We start from the raw sequence: 16377 nt of genomic DNA, 5'->3' as shown, positions 1-16377 counted from the left end.
ATCAGAAGTTTTTGTACGAAATAAATACAGTGGTTTACCGATTTTATCTACCCATCCGAAAATTTTTGGTAGATATATTTGGAAAGTAGACAAATTTGGGGAAAAATAAATTGCTCCAAAATAATTTAAATGAACAAAAAATATTGTTATTATTAATCATTTTTTTCAATTATGTATTGTTTCAGCGTAATTATACGCATAGGGCTCATTTTATTTATATCAAAAATTAGCCATAATGCATGTTAACTCAGCAATATTATGAAAAAAGACATCGAAATTCAAAATTACTCCGATTTGATTCAAATTTTGTGTACTTTTTCGTTTACAGTTAATTTTAGATCCGTATTTTCATTTGGTACTTAGGGTTCTCTTTTCTAAGTCAGTGTGGTCCTAAAAGTTACCATTTTTTCACCTTTCTTTCCTTAAAAATTCATAACTGGAACAAATTGAATCTGCTGCTGAATCTGTACCCTTTCTTGGTCATTCGTTTACCCAAATCGAGTTAGACGAATCGATGATAAAGTCAGCAATAATTAGACTCAAAGCGTCTTACTCCGTTCGCCCTGATGGCACTCCATCTGCTATGCTGAAAAAGTGAACTCCACTGCATCGTATTTTTAATGTCTTTGGCTAAAGGCAAGTTCCCGACTTTTTGGAAATCTTCGTTTTTGTTTTCTGTCCATAAAAAAGGGAAGAAAATGCACATTGAAAATTATCGTGGTATATCTGCCCTGAGCTCTGTTGGTAAACTTTTTGAGCTTGTTGTATTGGATTGCATTTTTGGATTTTGCCAACAATACATTATTGAGGACCAACATGGATTTATGCCAAAGCGCTCAACTGTGACCAATATTTTATCGTTTACTTCTTATATAACAGATAGCTATAATCATTCTGAGCAAACTGATGCAGTTTATTTTGACCTAACAGCGGCATTCGATAGTATTAACCACGAGATTGCCATAGCCAAACTGGAAAAGCTAGGATTCGGCGGCAGAGTTTTCAGTTGGTTGCGTTCGTATCTCACTGGCCGTCGGCTAGCAGTGAAAATGGTGGTAATTATTCTGAAGAATTTTTTGCTCCATCTGGAATTCCCCAAGGCTGCCACCTAGGACCGTTGATATTCCTTCTATACATCAATGATGTGAATTTTAAACTCGAAGTTCCCCGTTTGTCCTTCACCGATGATTTGAAAATCTTCTATCGAATCAGCTCTATCGCCGACGCCCACGTGCTTCAGCAACAGTTAGACAACTTTGCAGACTGGTGTTGCACAAACCGTATGAAAGTTATTCCAAGTAAATGTGCCGCAATTACTTTCTAAAGAAAAAAAGAACCTTTCTCTTTCGACTACAAGCTTTTAGATACCGTGTACCCCCGTTGGTATGACCTTCTTTGATCTGAACATTTTTAATCTGTACCCCGGTGGTATGAATGCGTTCAGATTAAAAACCGATCAAGCGTCACACACAATTGACGTTAAATTGGACCGGTAAATTAAAAAAAAGCAAAAATTCTTAGTGCGTTTCCTCTTGCTCAGGAGCTTTGGCAATATAGCTCATATGCAACTTATCTCTCTCCAGTACTCAAAATAGACCATTTTAGTCGAAACTGCCGAGCCAATTTCGTATTATACAAACCGAACCTTTAGAATTCGCGCATGTTTGAGATGTTTTCGAAACGTTTGTTTTCGTCAAATCAAAACAACAAGTTCATAGGGTGCGCGTCTTGCGCGTGTGTGAAAATGAATAGAGTTACCAAATATTCAGATTAAAAATGAACTCGCCCAATCTGAACGAGCTGTTTTTCATATTAGCGGGGGTTGAGTGTACTAGCATTGGAAGGACTAACTGCATCAAAGATCTAGGCGTGCTATTCGATAGCAAACTATCGTTCCAGCAGCATATTTCATATGTAATCGGGAAATCATCTCGTTGCTTGGGATTCATAATAACAGTGTGGGAATTTTACGGACATTTACTGCCTGAAATCTCTCTACTGTTCACTCGTTCGTTCAGTTCTTGAATATTGCTCGGTAATTTGGAACCCTCATTACCTCAATGGAGTACACAGGATCGAAGCTGTCCAACGAAGATTTGTTCGATATGCTCTTCGGCGGTTACCCTGGGATAATCCACACCAGCTACGAAGTTACGAAAGTCGTGCACAGCTTACGGGACTTAACTCACTGCAAGAGAGGCGTGAGCTTTCACGTGCTATGCTGATTGCCGATCTGCTAACCAATCACATCGATTGCCCTACGCTTCTCGGCGAATTAAATATCAACGTCCGCTCTCGAGCTCTTCGCGATAGTGCCTTCTCCAGATTGCCTGTTCGACGTACTAATTACGGAACCCACGGTGCCGTCATCGGTCTGCAGCGAACCTTTAATAGAGTTTCTTCTGGATTCGACTACCACATTCCACGTTCTAGAATTAAAGTGAATATTTTAAGTATACTTAAGCATCATTAGGACCATCTGGGTCTGTTGATTGGTAACAAATAAACAAATGTAAACAAGGAAAGGGTCACCGCACAAGCGCAGAGGGCAGCGGCACTAGAAACAGAGGGGTTGAACGTGCCATATATGGCTCATGCAGGCAACTTGTGGGGTTCATATTACAGGCTCAGTGCTGAACAGCAACGACATTTTCACATTTCATGTATTAACCCTTTATAAGATCGTGGCAACTACGTGTAGAATTAACACAAATTTCATCAAAACATAATGTTCACATTCGGCAGAACCCATTAATATACTTTTTTGTTGAAAAAATAGCTGAAAAACTTGAAAAATTGGTGGCAATATAGTTGCCACTGCCCGTCCAGAGCAAAACATTGCTGGCAATATAGTTGCCGCTGCCTGTCTGACGTAAAACGTTGGTGCAATCTTTTTGCCGCTGTCTCGCAGGATCACTTTTAAGAAATTGATCAAGTTTGACCATTTAATTCTACAACTATACGAGGTATGTGTTAACATTTAGCTTCTTTTGCTGAAAAAATAGCTGCAAAACTTGAAATGTTGGTGGCAGTATAGTTGCCACTGCCCGTCTACCGCAAAACATTGGTGGCAATATGCTTGTCGCTGCCCGTTAAACCCAAAAAACATATTTTCGAATATTCGTGCTAAGTTTTTGGATAAATCCGCATAATCTATCACAAAAGGTCGTAAATAGAATATTACCATCCAAAAAGTTTCCAAATTATTGGTTTTACTACGAATTTAAGCCAAATTTACTGCTGACACTCAAAAATCAAGAATTGTTTTCATAAAAGTGACTCGCAAGTGACCATTTTTACGAATTCAGCGATTTTAAAACATTGAGTGCATAATAATCCATGCCATGTTAGAGAAACAAAAACAATATTTTTGGCTGGTGGCAATATAGTTGCTACTGCCTTATAACCGGTTAAGAAACTATTCGGCATTAGGCGAAAGGTACCAAAGTTTATAGGAGTTTTTTTACAACAAAAGTTTGGTTTTTGTGGCAATATTAAATTTTTTCATTTCATATTTTTATAAGCCATCAGAAATGTACAATCAAATTACCGAAAAACACTTTGGGAGTGGTTGGTTTTTCGATTTTAAATGAGAAGTTCCTTGAAATCGACTTTTGGCCAACAATGCTGTTTATTTTAAAAACATATTTTTATGCTTTAAAAATGTTTGATTTTATTTCCACAAGCATAGATAATTTTTGCCACTCAAAGAAGCAGTGCACTTTGGCTCAGAGTTTGCCGCGTTCGATTCCGTTTTCCTCCAGGCGACGAACACATGCGGGCAAGTGTATGAGTGAGCTCGCTCGTTCGACTATAGCGAGTGAACGGCACACATTTCACGTTTTCAATTTCCTCACTACTCACCCGTCACGCCGACCCTCTGGCCGAGCTGCCACGGTTTCCCTCGATCGGACTGACGGACGAATGTATTTAGTATGTGGTGCGATGATGATGTACCTACTGTGCTCTGCTCGGTGTATATGCCATGTACGCCATCCAATTTTGTACGATAGCAGCCAGAGCAGAGCAGGCCTGTGGCAGGGCAAACGACGAATGTTCCGTTTCGATATGTAGTAGGCCGGGGTATAATAGTGATTGAACAAAATCGAGCAACCGAACGAATAGGGCAATTTGGTTTGGGTTTGTGTTTCGTTTCGAGTCAGCCAGCAAAGGCAGCGGAACATTCGTGGAAGAGAGCCACCGCGCACCGAGAATGTGTGATGGCGGCAGTGTCGCTGCGAGAGGAAATGAAATAATTTTTAAGGAAGGATAGAATGCGCATGTTTATTATTCATTTTTTCGTCTTGTTTATTTGCCCGCTTTGTATGTTGTTCTTTTTATGTGTGATCACCTTTTTTTTTGTTGTTCAACGCAAGCACATACAACAGCCTCGAATGTATGCAGTCTTTTGATGACGGACTGGAATGAGATGTGAGTTTGAAAATATGAAGTTACTAGTCAGTGCCCTGTGAAGCGCTGCGTTTCGCAAGTTTGATTTCGTTGTAGAGTCGATCAATAAATTGATGTTTCTGGCTGTGCAGCTATGAACGGACTACTTTCCGACGGGAAGAAACCGTTGCTGCTAGTTACATTAGTAAACTATAGGCATTCTATAATAAACAACCTTTTCGTATAATCAAATCTAATTCATTTGTAGAAAATGCATCGCCTTCTATGAATTAGCTGGTCTGCAGATAGAAACAATAAAAAAATTTTGTTCATTATGGGCTGGGAAACAGTCATATATTTATAGTGTTTTAGACTAAGTAATATTTAACAATCGCTAACGCGACACGTTCAAATATAATATGACTTGACTGCCAAATGCAAAATAACAAATACACAGCTCGTGTGTTACTCCGAGTTTTCCGTACAAAACCAGACAAATGTGAAAGCCCTGCTGTATAAAACCTTACAAATATAAGTTACTCCGCAACATGCATAATAGATGGTGCTAGTGTGCAAGCAAAATGTGTAGGACGATGGGATTTAAGGGATTTTCTTCTATATGCCATGTTAGCTCGTCATTGGTTATACATAGAGTTAATTTGCAAACTTCTCATCACATTATAGGGAGTATATTGTTAGGAGTAATATTGGATGTCCGCGCCTTCTCTCTGTTAATGCTAAAATGCATCATGCATGACTTGCTTTGGATCAACAGCTACGGTTGCATCAGCAAAGAAAGGTTAATAAACAGCAAATATTGAGTACGTTGGACCAGCGTATTGTCTCAAGTTCAAACTACGTAGGCATTTAATGCATTCTCAATTTCAGAACATCTCTTGATGCAAATGCAAATTTCAGACCGTTTGCTGAAGCATCTTGTACTACAAGTACAGTAGAGTTTGCTTGCTTGTTGGGTGCTGTTTTTTGTTACCATTCCATAAACGTCCTTCAACTCACATCTCCATCTGAAGCCAAGAGTAGTTTTTCCATACAAATTTGATCACAACGCAGTGTACGTGTCATATTGAACTGTGCTTGCATTTTCGTTCTCTGCGCCTTCCTGCCTGCCTGCTCCAGCTCTAGCAGTCCAGTCCAGTACAAAGGCAATGGAATATTTTTCAATACCTTTATCGTTGGTGGTGGTGAAAGCTATCTGGCGAATACTTTTGCACAGGTTTTATTATTCTTCCTGCCCTGGCTGTGCTTAAGTTGACTGTGCTTGCATGTCCATCGGGTACTGTTGGGTCGGGAACATGAGAAGCTAACAAAACTCGCGAAATTTATGCTTCGTTTCAACTGTTCGCTGATTATTCGTTTTAATCGTTTGCAGTTTCATCTTTTAACTTCATACTCTCGTCGAATAATAAAACCGTTGGCACAGACACTATCAAACAAGAAACATACTGTACTCTTTGGAAAAGTGAGATGCTGCTACTGCTGCAGCAGGAGAATATCTGTTTTGAGCAGAGCGAACATTTCTCCCGACAAGCAAGACCGCGAAGACGGAGTTGAAAGTTATAAGAAAACAACGGCGATGAATACGATAACAAAGAACTGTGAACTGACTAAACGCAGCTTTGGTTGGCGTAAGTCAGAGCAAGAGAATCGAAGTTATGTTTATTTCCGTTCCGCGCCTGTGTCTTTTTTCCCTTCTCGTCTTCTCGTTGCGAGTTGAGGTCAAAACACATTAGCACACCCTGTGTGGTGTTTTGTAATGTAATGTGAAACGATTGAGCAACGAAGCAAAAGCGGGTACCATCGTTCTGTTTGTCAATTTCCCAGACACAAACAGATGCTGCTTGCTTCATTTTGGAAAGTATGGAACAACACTCGTACTAGCGCAAGTCGCCGCAAAGTGCAGACATTTTTCTTTTTTGTTTTTTATTTGATGTTTTCCCATGTACTATTTTAAACGTAACCATTGACACACTACTCTATCTTTTCATTATGCTTATTGCAGATTTTCGGGATATCCTGATATGAACCACTTTGTAATGGCCGTTATGTCCGTACCAGTACCAAAAACTAGAGGCCAACCGACGATTCATAGCATAGGTGATCCTCCCTCGGTGACAAACACACTGCAACGTAATCTAGTAGTACCATCGGTAAAACAGTTAGAAGCTTTTGGACCCGGTCGCATCGCGTAAACACACGACGTCCCGCAAGGACCCAAACCAAGATACCGTTCTTCGTCGATTATCATCAAGGTACAGTTTTGCTCGTTTCATTAAGTAACTGTTTTGTTTCATTTTCGACTCCTTACTAAGAGGCCGAACCGAAAGCTAGATAAAAAGAAATAGGTACTATGCTCCAGACAAGATGGAAGACACGGAAAACTCCACTAAAGATCCGATTGATAAATTGAACAAAGTGGGGATATACAAAGTTGAATGCTTCCAATGTGATATTTATACTCTAGAATCTCTGTTTACGTCCATTCATTTTACGTGACTTCGTTTTACGCTCACTTTACGCCCGAAATTTGAATTAACGTCCTCTTATTTTACGACCGATTTTTTGATGTCACCCAATAGTGGACGTGAAGTGAGATTTGAGTTTATCTTTTCTATTGGTCATACCAGAAGAAATTTGGGGATCCGGTTTAAGGAACATGTTTCAGAGGTGGAAAAGGCGAAGAATGGTTCAAAGAAACTGATCTACCGTATCGTTTCAAATCGAAAGTAGCCGAACAGTCAAGGAAAACCATCCAATATCTCCGGAGAACATCCATTTGGTTCGCACTGTTAATAGCTGTTGGAAATTATGCGTCGTTTTCGACCTAATCGAGCCATCTCACACGTTGAACCCTTCTATTTCTGGTGCCGGTAGAAGAGGACTGGTTTCGGGGCACTGTCGTCTGGCTTCCTTACGACGTGTCCGGTCCACCATAACAGAGCGCCCAGACCGCCCACCAGAGCGCATATGTCCTCCGCGAGCAGCGTCACAGATTCAAATCCTCTCAGAACTATTTGGGACATGGCTAGGAGATACCATATCTTTCACCCCCTCTAGGGGAACCGTGTTTGAGCATTATCTGCAATACTGCATTGCAAATTGAACCTCCGTTCCGAATTCAGGAGCCGTCCGCGCTCCTCGGTCTTGGACGGCCGCTCTTCAGTCGCCCCTAACACCCACTGCTATAGCATCTTCGTCAACAGCGCTCGTCCAACGTGTACGGGGTCTGCCTCGAAGTCGTCGGGTTCTCTGCTGGTCTCGCATCTGGCATCCTTGCTACAAGGTCAGCCCACTGTAGCTTGCTGTGTTTTATTCGTTTCACAATATCCGCATCTTTGTATACTTGATAAATTTCGTGGTTCATGCGCCTGCGCGCCACACTCCATCTTCTAATATGCCGCCAAGAATTAGTCGCTGGAACTTACGTTCGAAAACACCAAGAGCTCATCCGTGGCCCTCTTTCAACATACCTCCTTAAGATGCGTTTACGCTTCTACCACAACTCTACGGTTAACACCGATGATATCGATGTAATCCGCAAACCCTAGGAGCTTGTGAGATTTCGTGACCGCTTCTCTGCACGCCTGCCCTTGGAATAGCACCTTCCAATGCAATGTAGAACAGCAAATTCGATAGTCCATCTCCTTGCTCCAAACCATCTAACGTCACAAACGAGTCCGATGTCTCACCCGCTACCCACTGACGCTTGATTTTGAACCAGCTCTTGAACAGCTCATTTCGTTTAATTCAATCGCACGCCGCCTTGAGGTCTATAAACAAATGGTTTGCAAGTTGAGTTCCCGGAGTTTATCGAAGATTTGTCGCGTCAGCCTCAATCGTTATTCTATTTCTGTAAACCGTTCCATTTTGTTCACCATTCAATAATACATCGAAATGTTTCCAATGCCTAGCCACCTCCGATCTTATGGTAATCAGGTTTCCCTTCTTGTCGTTACACATAACAGGAGTTGGCAGGAGACCGGTTCCTGATTCCATTGATCGTACTAAAGATTGCATCTCGAAGCAATTCTCCGATTCCGCAAGAACACGAACCGAGAGCCGGCGTTTTTTACGACGGTGAAGTGTGTTTTCGGCAGCTTTAGCATCTTGATATCTCGTTCTGCTCTTGCGTGTCACTGTTGCAGCCAATATGTGACTTCTGGCTCGATTCTTCTTGTTGGCACTTTGTGTCAAACCACTCACAGCATCTACCGAAAATATAACCAACACCTCTAGAAGCAGTACACTATCCGAATGTGGAACAATCTTAAGGCCTATATACATGTACAAGCATGTTGACAGCAAATGCTGGTGAATTCATGCTCGTCTGTGTGTGAGTGCCACGAACCAAGCTGGCAAAAGATGCTGAACTCGGCGCTCAGCCTGAATGACCCGTCAACATTTTTTTCATTTCAAACCCAACATATGCGTACTGAAGTTGATGGTGCTCTACGCTACTTACCTAGCAATGTTATCGATTTTAACTTTTTCTGAAACTTGAACTTTTTCTTCTCGATTTTTTTTGAAATCGCATCGTCACGTTGAAACTGTAATCAATAAGCTAAAATTCTCCTTTTCTGTTAGTCCCGATGGGATTCCATCATGTGTGCTGAAAAGATGTGCTGCTGTATTCATACGTCCATTATGCCTACTAATTAATGTATTACTCCGGCAATGCGTATTTCTTATCAGCTTTCCGTTATATTTCCAGTATTCAAAAGAGGTGATAAACGTGATGTACAGAATTACAGAAGCATTACATCACTTGCTCGCATGCTCGAAGATTTTTTAAATCGTTATAAATGGCGGCTTTTAACCGAGTTGATCACGGAATTCTTTTACCAAAACTCAAACATCTAGGCATCTCACCTGCTATTGTGGAATGGTCTGGATCTTACCTGAGGAACCGCACTCTGTGTGTAAATCGGATTGCAACTTTCAGCACAGTTTACAAATACCTCAGGAGTTTCGCAAGGTAGCAACTTAGGACCACTGCTCTTTACGTTGTTCATCGAAGACATATCGCTGCTAATTCCGGACAGTAACCGGAAACTATGCAGATGATGTAAAAATATTCAAAGTCGTCCGAAGTAGTCTGGATTGTGGTGAACTTCAGCAGCTCGCTGACATTTTTCATTTTCTGACCGGCAAAATTTTCTGACCATCGGCATCCAAAACCATGTTCAATCAGCCAATATGTAGAGTCACGCAGGTGCGTGATCTAGTAGTTTCTCTAGATGATGCGCTTTCGTTTAGAGTACACTACAGCGAAATTATTACTGATAAAGCTAACTGACAGCTTGGTTTCACTTTTAAAATAACCAGTGAGTTCCGGGATCCGTTGTGCCTCAAGGCGCTATACTACTCTTTAGTGCGACCGATACTCGGAACCAGTTCCGTTGTTTGGTATCCGTACCAAAGTACCTGGATTGACGAGTAGCCCAGGATCGAATACAGTGGAGAAGAATTCTTGATACGGCAAGATACCCTGCCCTTTTTGCTGGCAGAAGTAAGAAGTGAGTCCACCACCATAGATCAAAGAACTGGTCGTAGTGATCCAAAAAAAAAAAAGAAAAAAAACGAAGTAAGTCGTGGTAGTTTGGTCTAAATAGGTTGTTTCACTAGGGCCATTCTATACTGAAACAAGGGTCATGGTAACTGTTACCATATTAGAGGATAAAATTAAGAGGTCACATATGTGAATTTTTGTAGAAAAGATTTCTGTTTAGCTTCAGCATTGTTCTAGTCAAAATTACTTAAAAGCAAGCGTTTTCTGCAAAATGGTACGAGATACCATGGTTCTTGTTTCAGTGTACAAGGTCTTGTGATGGGGATGCCTTCTTGACTTTAATGCCAAGTCAGGCGCTGATGTGAGCCGCTCCTAATCTGACGTGCACAACGCTCATTAGGATGGAGAAACGTTCCAACTTGCAGTGGAATCATCGTTAACATGTTTTCAGACGCTCATTAACATGAGACCGACGCTCAAGGCTGGCAAGGCTATTTCTCGTTCCAACACTCAGCATTCGCATGACTGCCCCCTTCCCGGTTACCATACGACCTTGATTTCCATTTGCTCGTACTCAGTTGGCAGGCGAGGGATTGGAATTGTTGAATAAGAAGCTGTGATCGCAAAAAACCAAACCTCCATCCAAAAACCCCTCGTCAGTACCTTTGGAATATGGGATAAGGAACACTTTGAAACAAACTATTTTTCAGTTCAAATATACGCTTTGTTCTACACACACGCGTTTTAAAATTCGATCCACTAAAACCTTTCCATGAACCACTTCTGAGCTATCGTAGAACATTGGTCCTAGTCGATCCGGATGTATTCCGTTAGTTATGGAACTGGTTTAATGTGGAATACGAAGCGAAAAATGTGATTTTTAACCGATTTTGCACCAACTGCAAAAAGTTCGCCATCTTGGCAATAGTGTAAACCCGATGAATCGTGTCCGGCGCACGATCACTGCTGCAAAAATCCGCCATTTTGGCAATCGTGTATTGATTGACTTGATGAATCGTGCCCGGAGCACGATCACTGCGTAAAGAAAACAGTTCGAACAGTAAAGTGAATTAGCGAAGAGAAAGATTCTCCTATGCGTAGTGACGAAGAAAAGGAAGAAACGCCGAAAGTGGCGCGTGACATTACCCCGAAAAATCTTTTGGACGCTTTGACCGGTGCGAATCCCAAAATCACACCTCAGAGCACGGTAGCACTTCAAAAAGCGGCGCAGACGCAGAAAGAGAACGAAAGGAAAATGGCGTTACGGCTGGAAAAGGCCATCGATCGTCGAGAATTAATCATCGAGAAGCTCTTCAGGATTCGAGAAGGGTTGAATAAAGAGAGTGTCAGCGTTCACTGGTTGAACCTTCAACTGGAAACAATACGTCGGTGCAGCGAAGATTCCGAGAAGATATTCATAGAAATTTGTGAAATTACCCCTCGTGAGCAACGAGACAAACATAAGGCAGAATATTTTCGTTGTGAAGAGTTGTTTAATGACCTGTACATCATCATCCAAAGTAAAATCGGTGAAACGAAAACCGCTGAGGCAACGCAGGCTTTGCTTAACGTGAACGCAGCTCCGTTTAACCCACAACAACCGATTGTAGTGAATTCGTCCGCCCCGCACTTGCAGGTGCCATTACCGACCTTTGATGGAAATCTCGAGAATTGGTATTCCTTCAAATGTATGTTTCAGACTATCATGAGCAGATATCCAAATGAATCGCCAGCAATCAAGCTTTACCATTTGAAAAACTCTCTCATCGGAAACGCCACTGGTAAAATCGATCAGGATGTAATAAACAACAATAATTACGATGCCGCGTGGAAAATGTTAGAGGATACGTACGAAGATGAGCGGTTAATAATTGATACTCACATCGATGCCCTGCTGAGTTTACCAAAGATGATAAGTGAGTCTGGCGAAGAACTACGGAAGTTAATTGATACTTGCACAAAGCACGTCGATGCACTCGATAACCGTGAGTTGCCTGTTGAGGGATTAGCTGAAATGGTCCTTGTGAACTTAGTCGCTAAACGCTTAGACAAAGACACGAGAAAATTGTGGGAGTCACAATTGCCCAAGGAAGGATTGCCATCGTATTCGGAGATGATCGACTTTCTTCGTGAAAGAAGCCGCATACTGCAGAAAATGAAGGGCTATATTGAACAGCGCCCGGTCACTGGGGTGTCTAAGCATCGAATTAAAATTGAGCAGAAGAACACAGTAGCGAAGAATTTTGTTCAGTCTCAGTCGGTAAAGGAGTCGTGTTTCAGTTGCAATGGTGATCACTCTATATACAAATGCAATGTATTCAAAAACCTCGGATTAGCTGACCGTTACAACAAAGTGAAACAAGCCGGCCTCTGTTTTAATTGCTTACGCCGTGGTCATCGCACTATCGATTGCAGATCGGAGCAATCTTGTAAGTCTTGCGGACGAAAACACCACAGCCTTTTACACCAAGTGAAGACCGAATCATCCCAAAAACCGGAAGATTCAGCTACACAAAAGTCTACGCCGATACCGAAGGAGGTAGCGGAATGCTCTATTACACAAGATTCTGGGTCAGTGAACTGTGTGCGTGCAGGGTCTAAACGACAAGTACTTCTCTCAACAGCCGAAGTTATAGTAACCGGCAGCTGCAATACAAACTTCACATGCAGAGCGCTGCTGGATTCAGGATCCGATTCGCATGTTATAACTGAAGAATTCGCGAGGAAACTGAATGTTCCCATGGAAAGAATCAACCTTCCGATCAGTGGATTAAATAACACAGGCAGTCTGGCTAGGTTTAAAATCCATACGAAAATCCGATCGCGCGTCAATTCTTTTGAAGCCGTTCTTGACTTTCTTGTGGTACCGCATATAACCAATTTACCTGTTGCCGAGGTAGACATCCAGACATGGGCAATCCCTGTTAACATTCATCTGGCGGATCCGTATTTCAACATACCGAACGAGATACAAATGATTCTTGGAGCCGAACTCTTCTACGACCTCATCAAAGAAGGTCGAGTGCGGCTCGGCAACGCAACTCCAACATTGATCGACACACAGCTCGGTTGGGTAGTCAGCGGAATGACAGATAGAAGAAACCAAAGGCAACCGCAGACGTGCCACTTGAATGTAAGTAACGAGGATCTCAATCACACGTTGACAAAGTTTTGGGAACTTGAAACGTGTCAGGAGGCATCCTGTCTGACAGCGGCAGAGCAAGCTGTAGAAGCACACTTCGCACGTACTTTCACTCGAGACGGTAACGGTTGATACATCGTTCGACTACCATTTAACGAACATAAGACGCATCTTGGAGATTCGCTGGTTACCGCTCAGCGCCGTTTCGAGAAACTATTACGAACGTTCGTCAGCGACGATAAGAGGATCCGATACACAACATTTATGAACGAGTACTTGGCTCTTGGCCATATGGTCGAAGTAAAGGACAATCCCAGTGATAGTTTCTTTCTTCCTCATCACGCAGTCTATAAAGAAAGCAGCAGCACTACTAAGATACGAGTAGTTTTCGACGCTTCAGCGAAATCAACAACAGGTTTTTCGTTGAACGATGCATTAGAAATAGGTCCTACGGTGCAAAGTGACCTAGTGTCCATTATCATTCGTTTCTGCAGTCATCAGGTTGTACTGACGGCAGACGTACCAAAGATGTACCGGCAGGTACAAATTCACGAAGACGATCGAAAGTATCAGCGCATCCTCTGGCTAAACACAGAAAACAAACCGGCTTTTTTCGAACTGACAACTGTGACATACGGTTGTTCCAGTGCGCCGTATCTGGCGACCCGTGTGCTAATTCAGTTAGCGACCGACGAGGCAACAGACTTTCCGCTTGCATCGAAAGTCATACAACAGGACAGCTACATTGATGATTTCCTCACGGGAGGAAAAAACTCCACCGACGTCATCGAGATATACGAGCAACTCTCTGAAATGCTACGCCGAGGTGGTTTCGGTGTACATAAATTCTGCTCCAACAGTGAAATTGTTCGTCGACACATTCCAATCGAGCTTCAGGAATCGCAGATGAATTTTGAAGATGCCGACATCAACAGTGCGATAAAAACACTTGGGTTAATCTGGAATCCAACGCAGGATTATTTCACGTTCCACGTCAACACGTTTGAATCGAAGAATGAAACAACACTCACGAAGCGAATTGTACTTTCTGACATTGGTCGTTTATTCGATCCACTGGGATTTTTGGGACCAATCATCACTTTGGCGAAAATGCACATGCAAGACCTTTGGCGGCTTGGACTAGAATGGGACGAACCTTTAACAACCGAACAATCTCATCACTGGACAACATTTCGACAGCAGTTATCCCTGGTGAACCTAATGAAAAAGAATAGATGTGTAATAGCAGATTGTGCACAGGTAATTGAACTTCACGGCTACTCCGATGCTTCTAAAAGAGCCTATGGCGCAGTGTTGTATACGAGATGTATCTCCTCCGACGGAGCCGTTAGTGTCAATTTAATATGCAGCAAATCGCGTGTCGCACCACTGAAGCCAATAACTATTCCACGATTAGAATTGTGTGGGGCTTTGCTACTAGCCCGTTTAGTGAAGAAAACCGTAACTGCAATGCAAACCTCCTTTCAACGTGTGACACTTTGGTGTGATTCGCAAGTGGTGCTTGGCTGGTTGAAAAAGTCGCCGCTTGCTTTGAATCAATATGTTTCAAACCGTGTTGCAACTATAATCGAATTAACTTCCACTTATGAGTGGCGGTATGTGGCATCAGAAATGAATCCGGCTGATGTGCTATCACGAGGTTCAATGCCTGAAGATCTTCTGTACAACGACATGTGGTGGAGAGGTTCAGCAACGCTTTGGAGCACTACAATTGCAGATGGAAAAATCATCGAAATCGACGAAGCAGAGTTACCAGAATTAAAACCACCAATGGTGTTTACAGTTGTTTCACGTGAACCTGAAATAAACTTACAGCGACTTAGCAGTTTTCGACGCCTGCAGCGAGCATGGGCATATGTGCTCAGGTTTATCAAAAACGTACGTACAAAAACTCGAGATTCAACCCCGTTTAGTGCGCAGGAAATGACCGATGCTAAAATTACAATTATCAAGTTGGTTCAGCAGCAATCATTCGGCAACCTTGCCCGATTGCTCGCAAGTAATAGCAATAAACGACACAATTATACTAGTTTGGCTCCCTTTCTCGATGCCAATGGATTGATTAGAGTTGGAGGTCGCATCAAATACTCGTTAATACCATATGAAGGAAAACATCAACTCTTGTTACCGGAAAGGCATCACGTCACTCACATCCTTATTCGACAGTTACACGAAGATAATCTCCATGTCGGACAGCGAGGTTTGCTGTCAATTATTCGAGAACGCTTTTGGCCTGTGAAGGTAAAACAGTTAATTAAAAATGTCATCCGGAAGTGCTACATTTGTTTTAGACAAAATCCACGACCGGTCAATCAGTACATGGGGAATCTTCCTGATCATCGTGTCACGCCATCACCCGTTTTCTCGAATACAGGCGTTGACTACGCAGGCCCTTTCTTGCTCAAAGAATTAGGTAGAAAAACAGTGGCTTATAAAGCTTACATATGTTTATTTGTTTGTATGGCAACCAAGGCCATACATATTGAATTGGTTTCAAACTTAACCACAGTCAACTTTATAGCTGCTTTGCAACGGTTCATTAGTAGACGCGGTATGGTCAGTCACATTTATTCTGACAACGGAACAACATTTGTAGGAGCCAATCATGAGTTGGCTTCTCTAAGAAAATTGTTTGAGGAGCAGAGTCATCAATCTACGCTAAACGATTTTTGTATTGACAAAGGAATACAGTGGCACTTCATCCCTCCTCACAGCCCACACTTCGGTGGGATATGGGAGGCTGGGGTAAAATCGGCCAAACATCATATTAAACGTGTGGTGGGAGAATCTCAACTGACATACGAGGAAATGTCAACATTTTTGTCCCAAACCGAAGCAATTTTAAACAGTCGACCACTCATTCCTGTATCGGACGATCCAAATGACGTTGAGGTGTTGACACCGTTTCATTTTTTAACCGGCAAACCCCCTATCAGTATCCCCGAACCATCATACGAACATGTAAAAGTAGGCAGATTGAGTCGTTGGCAACACGTCCAATTAATGAGGGAACATTTCTGGAGGCGCTGGTCAGCCGAATATCTTCACCACCTACAATCCCGTCCGAAATGGCATGATGCAGTGACTAAGATCGACGTCGGAGCCCTTGTAGTACTGAAGGACGACAACGCCCCACCCCACAAGTGGCGTATAGGACGAATTATAGCTACACATCCAGGAAGTGACGGTATAGTGAGGGCTGTGACAGTCAAAACATCGTTTGGGGAGTATCGGCGAGCTACTGCAAAGATTTGCTTACTTCCGTCGGTTGATCCGGTGGAATCAACGGGGGGAGAAT

General features: G+C 42.4%; 2 protein-coding genes across 2 annotated transcripts in view; both read left to right on the top strand.

The window, feature by feature from the left end:
- The window catches only part of LOC128734634 (uncharacterized), a 45791-nt gene that overhangs the window by 2319 nt on the left and 27095 nt on the right, over positions 1-16377 (top strand). The window contains exon 2 of the mRNA XM_053828920.1: positions 6410-6659. The gene's annotated coding sequence lies outside the window, so the exon portion shown is untranslated. The remainder of the gene's footprint in view (positions 1-6409; positions 6660-16377) is intronic.
- On the top strand, positions 13350-15318 carry LOC128738963 (uncharacterized). The gene is made up of 2 exons (XM_053834471.1): positions 13350-15169; positions 15246-15318. Exons 1-2 carry the CDS (start codon positions 13350-13352, stop codon positions 15316-15318), a joined length of 1893 nt encoding a protein of 630 aa, XP_053690446.1.

This window comes from Sabethes cyaneus, chromosome 2, assembly GCF_943734655.1.
Source record: "Sabethes cyaneus chromosome 2, idSabCyanKW18_F2, whole genome shotgun sequence".
Classification (NCBI taxonomy): domain Eukaryota; kingdom Metazoa; phylum Arthropoda; class Insecta; order Diptera; family Culicidae; genus Sabethes; species Sabethes cyaneus.
This window is presented reverse-complemented; position numbering and strand designations above follow the sequence as displayed.